The sequence below is a fragment of the Lupinus angustifolius genome, chromosome LG11, assembly GCF_001865875.1.
Source record: "Lupinus angustifolius cultivar Tanjil chromosome LG11, LupAngTanjil_v1.0, whole genome shotgun sequence".
Lineage (NCBI taxonomy): Eukaryota > Viridiplantae > Streptophyta > Magnoliopsida > Fabales > Fabaceae > Lupinus > Lupinus angustifolius.
Genome location: NC_032019.1, coordinates 7,798,278 through 7,803,608, shown reverse-complemented (window position 1 = coordinate 7,803,608; position 5,331 = coordinate 7,798,278). Strand labels below are relative to the sequence as shown.

General features: G+C 31.6%; 1 protein-coding gene across 2 annotated transcripts; it reads right to left on the bottom strand.

Annotated features, from left to right (window-relative positions):
- Positions 856–4,326, bottom strand: LOC109361218 (uncharacterized protein At5g01610-like). 2 transcript variants are annotated; one of them, XM_019606598.1, is made up of 4 exons: positions 4,214–4,326; positions 4,000–4,136; positions 2,200–2,254; positions 856–1,455 (listed from the first exon to the last, which is right to left on the bottom strand). In XM_019606598.1, the coding sequence occupies exons 2-4, from the start codon at positions 4,105–4,107 to the stop codon at positions 1,076–1,078; spliced, it is 543 nt and encodes a 180-aa protein (XP_019462143.1). In that variant the 5' UTR covers positions 4,108–4,136; positions 4,214–4,326; the 3' UTR covers positions 856–1,075. The 2 variants fall into 2 exon arrangements, with proteins under 2 accessions (XP_019462143.1, XP_019462142.1); XM_019606597.1 differs by having other exon boundaries at positions 4,000–4,320.

The following is a 5,331-nucleotide window of genomic DNA, read 5'->3' as shown; positions in this document are numbered from 1 at the left end:
TAATAAGGGTATTATAGTCTATACAAAAAAAGTTATTTTTCTTTCTCTCCTCTTTCTCTTATATCAAACAACTATTAAAATCTATTCTCTTTCTTATCACTTTATCTCTTCTCTTACTCTTTCTTCTTATCTTCTCTCCTTCTATTTTCTTTCTTCAACTAAAAGAAAGCATTAGAGTTTTCTTATCTTAATACCTATGACTTCAAAATTTGAGAATTAAGATATTTGGTGAAAAATTACATTAAGACCAAAATGACAAAAATTATGGGATCAAATTAAAAGGTCCAATTGTTTTGCTGAAAAACTTGTGAATATCTTGTATTTGAATATTATTTATTTAATTTGTATGGATGGTAAACATTCAATCACAAAAAATGTAAATTCAAATTAGGGTAATAATAAATAATTTATTTGTTGCTATAACAAAAGTATGAAATTTTTTCGTAATAAACTGTGCAAATAAAGATTTATGTAGTTTTACATGATCTTCTAGCTTAAATATGTATACTAAATAATAAATCTTAAAAATAATTTGAGGAGATACTTGATAAATTAAAAAGAAAAAAAAAGAGACTAAATTAAAAACTAAAGAAGACAAGGTAACTTCATATTTATAAAGAAGGCAAATTCAAGCTTAAATTTGATTTATTTTATAATAAACAAGTCAGGCTTAAAATGTTCTTCATTTGTATAGGAGAATCCAAAGCTTCTAAGTTCTTAGCTTTCCCTCAGTGGTTTACAAATTACACTCCAAGCTGCACTCTCAAACGTTGCATATAGTTAATTTCTTAAACCCCAAAGAGTCAAGATCAAGAGATACATGCAAATTCACAAAAAGCTTGGTATGTAACAAAGTGAAACTTAAAAGATGCATGGTTTCAACTTGTATTGCATGATTAGAATTCCATTTGAGTTTGTCAACTCAGGTTCAATGAAACAATGATTCACCAAAATAGCATATATGTATATAAAGAAGAGAGAATACTAACTTCTATACCTAGTATATGTGAACATTTCCAATATATTTAGACTATTCCATAGAATGGTGATGAAAATAATAACCAATATTGTAAACTCAGAATTCGGCGACTCTGACAGCATCACGAGGTGCATCGTAAACATCCTTCGGCCTCGCCTTCTTTACACCAGCAGTGATCCACACCTTATCAGATTTGTAACCTTCAACTGCCACAGCTGTAACCTTAACCCACACAAGAACCTTTGTTTTCATTCCCTCTATTGCCGAAAGCTTCCCCCTTGTAAGAACTCCTTTGACTCGAGTTGTGTATCGCATTACAGAGGAGTCCTTGAAGCTTACCTCACATGCAGATGGCAAGTGCACAACCAGCTTACCCTTGGTTTCGTCGAACTCATAACAGATTATGTTCTGCGGAAATAGCCCTGGTGGTAAATTGTACTCTCGGAGCAGATCCGGTAGGCTTTTTAGTGGCTTGCCTGAGAGAAAACATTGAAACAAAGAAGCAAATGATGAGAAAGGTATTAGTAGTTGATGCAGTGGTATATAAAATGGTTATAATGAGATCAATGCTATGACATATAACTACTAAACACTTCAGTTTATTTGGCGGCAAGATTGAGTACCCACCATAGAAAATTAGAATATGCATGAGTCTACAATGTCGTAAATTGTATGGAGAGAACAAGTTGTTGTAGAATCTAAACCATTGAAATAATAATTGCCTTGAATTGTTACCTTAGTGCTTAATGTGTGGATTGTAATTGTACCAAGAATTTGCCACATCTCTTAACTTATGGTATTGTAAAACTATCACGACAATATTTACACAATAATATGCTCGAAACTAACATATAATGATTGTTGTTGTATGAAACATAATATGAAGAAAAACAGCTTGGTTAGAGAATAGAGAAGGGGGGTTTAAACCCAAGGGTGAGATTTTCATTGTTGCTCACTGACTGATTCAGAGTATTTAGTGCATAGTTCTCCTAGATTTTTCGCGATGCTATATAACAATTTATTAAAACAATGAGAGGGTTCCTATGTGTTGGAAAACATAAGAATAAGAAATAAAAACGTAGAGGAATTTCAGGGCACACGTGTATCATCACTCCTGGCATACATTTAAACTGAGTCATTGTCTTGGTGAATTTGTTGAAGTAAATCTTTGTAATCAGGTATAAATTCACAAGAATGTTAAGGCCAAGATGCATTCATACCTTTTAGTTTGTTGAAAACCCATTTTGCTTTTTCTTCAACGGTATTTGAGAAAGTCTGCAAAAGATCGCATATTTTAGCAAAAATAAGGCATTGACAATTAAAATCCACAGTAAATATAAAGGCTAAACACCAAACAGGATTGCTAGCTTGAATATAGCTTTCATGGTTATACACTTATACATAGAATTTTATGCAGTTTATGCTTAGATAAAAGCAATTTGCAAAATGTTACTGATCTCAGGTGAGGCCAAACTTGGTATTTGAAGTACACAACTCTATTTATAACAATTAAAGTTTACCTTTTTCATTAATGCATTTTCTTGATTGATGTAAAACACAAGGATTACTTTTCAACATATGTGTACAGTTAACGACACGGCTACATATGGCATCTTCTTATCTATCTATAATAAGAGAAGTATTAACAAGTAGCAGCACATTCTTTTAAGCATTCTCTTCAACACACTCTTTGCTATTTGGTGGTATTGGCGGAAGTTCATGTGGGGTACATTATATACAAAGTGAGCACATATAATTTAGTGGATCCTACACGAAATTCACCCAATAATAAAGGGTGTGTAGTTTCAGTAACAATTCAAGCAGTAAATAAGTAAATTTGTACCAATTTCTTGTCAAACCTACCTAATTTGTGCTTGGTTTCACTTTCCGGTCACCCTTAGACATGCTTTTGGGCAAAAAGCTATTTGTGTGTTTGTTTCGATGTTTCGGCAAGGCATAGGCATGTTTACCTCCAAATTTGGTTTTGTCCCCCTTTTACCACAAAACCAAACACACATGTACAATTAGTACCTTTGGGGTAAACATTCTTCTGAGGCCCCACAACCACACACAAAAACATGCTACTAATTGGAAAAGAATTTATTGTTAATCTTGTTTAAAAATTCTTAGCTATGCTTAATGAATGAAGGTACTTCCCTGATCGAATAAATGATCTATATTATCTAAACTTTCGTCCTTACTCCTATTTAACAAACTCTCGTTTCACTAACAAGACGTTGGTCTATTGGTATAACACCCAGCTACATCCCAGAAAGACCCCAAAAGGCCGAGGTCGATTCCTGGGAGCGACACTTGTTGGGAGGGGCAATCTCGCACCCTGAAATGGATTCATTCCTTACCCATAAGGTGAGGGGATAACTTTGTTAGTACAAAAAAACATTGTGTCTTTGCATCATCTGGAAGAATCAGGATCAGAGACCATTGCTTTTAAGAAAGAAGCCACTTATTACCATTCAGTTTTCTTCCTTCCACATGTCTAGTCTAACCCATCCACTTAGATATTCCATATTCCCTCTCCTTAACCAAAAAGCACAGACAATAAGATTACAAGAAATTACATAAATCTGATGACTGAAACATCACAAACCCCAGAAACTTCTCAAAGATGAAACTTGAAAGGAAAAGCATGCGCCATTATACATAGACAACCAAAGAATCAATTTTTAAGCCAAAAACAAAATGAAATTTCATGCCCATTGCATCATTCATTCATTAGAAGAATAAAACAGGCTAAATTAAGAAACATCAATATGCAGTATACCCAATTTCACATTATTATTATTAATAATAATAAACAATACCCAAATTTATACACACAAAAATATTAATACAAAAACTCATTCCATGGCAAGCAGTGAAACACATGATTGTTCAGATCTCACACATTCAAAATGGTAAATAAGTGATAATACTAATTACAAATAAGCTACATTGAATAAGAAAAATAAAATAAAATTGAAGAGAAACACACAAAAAAACATATATATAAATAAGCTCACAGTAATATCTCCAGAAATGTTAGAAAACTCTTCTTTGGCCTTCTTAGTAATCCATGAGTTTCCAAGTCCCACCTTCAAACTAGTGACCCTTGTTAGAGCTTTCTCCATTCTCTCTTTCTCTTCACTTTTTTGGGTTTCTGCAATGCAATGAGATAGATAAGAATCTCTCTCACTACAATAACAATAACAATTCAAGTGAAGATAAAGGTTTCACCTTTGCATCAAAATGTTAAAGCTGGCAATGGGAAACAGACAAAATATGCTGATGATGCACTGTGTTATATAGAAAAGCAATGTCTCACTCACTTTTCTCAATGAGCTATGATTATTGATTAATTATTACACTGCATTATTTGGGAAACTCAAATTGCTTCACAAATTAAATAAAAATTTATAATTGAATTTCTCCTACCCTTTTTTCTATATAATTCTTCCTAAAATTTATAGGATATGTTTTGAGTTTTTCAAGGGGATGATTGAATTTGTCAAAACTGATAAATTGGTTTTAATTTAACTTTTTCTGTTTTTAATTTGTTTAGTCAAGTTAATTTTGTTAATTTAAATTTTATTGTCATTGAGTTGAAAATAAAATATTTATAATTTCTTTGTTAATATATTTCATTAATTAACAAGATATTAATATAGTGATTTAAGGTTTTTTAAATTCTCATAGAGATTAAAATGTTAATAATTTAAGTCCACATTTATTGATAATGATAATTATGATTAATAGTACTAAAAACTAAAATAATAATAATTTGATAATTATGATTAATAGGCTACTGTAAATGCATACTTTAATGGCCTTTATGTAGATTCTTTGAATAAGCACATCTTTAATTTTAAACAAATATTTTATTTTGGGTAGAGGGAGAACTTTGTACAACTTTTCATTTGAGATTAAACCTTACTCAAGTACAGCTTTTATTTCCAAAGGTTTTTGCAACAGAAGAACTTGCGTTTCAATTTCTCTTCTTACCATAAAGTTTGCATTTCATTTTTGTGGGGGATAATCTATTATTAGATCTGATTTCTTAAAAAGTAAGCTTAATATTGAAGTATATTTCCCACCAGAAAAGAAAAAAACATTAAAGCTAATATGAGCTATTAATACACATGGTGGGGTCAGAAAACTGAATTTTCCAGCTCAAAAGGATTAATAAGGACAACCATAGCACAATCAAAGACAATTTTGTTTTCATTTCAATCGATGCCTCCCAATTGACTCCATCATGTTCTATAGCCATAGGTTGTTCCTCCTCCAAATGTTTGCTGACTACTCTGCCTTGTCTGAGAAGCATATCTAACATATTTTAAAAATAAAACGTAAAA

Coding starts and splice junctions, on each gene's coding strand:
- LOC109361218 (XM_019606598.1), bottom strand. CDS start 4,107: ATGGAGAAAGCTCTAACAAGGGTCACTAGTTTGAAGGTGGGACTTGGA. Junction 2,255..3,999: donor ACATTTCTGGAGATATTACT/GTGAGCTTATTT, acceptor GATCTTTTGCAG/ACTTTCTCAAATACCGTTGA. Junction 1,456..2,199: donor GGTTTTCAACAAACTAAAAG/GTATGAATGCAT, acceptor GTTTTCTCTCAG/GCAAGCCACTAAAAAGCCTA.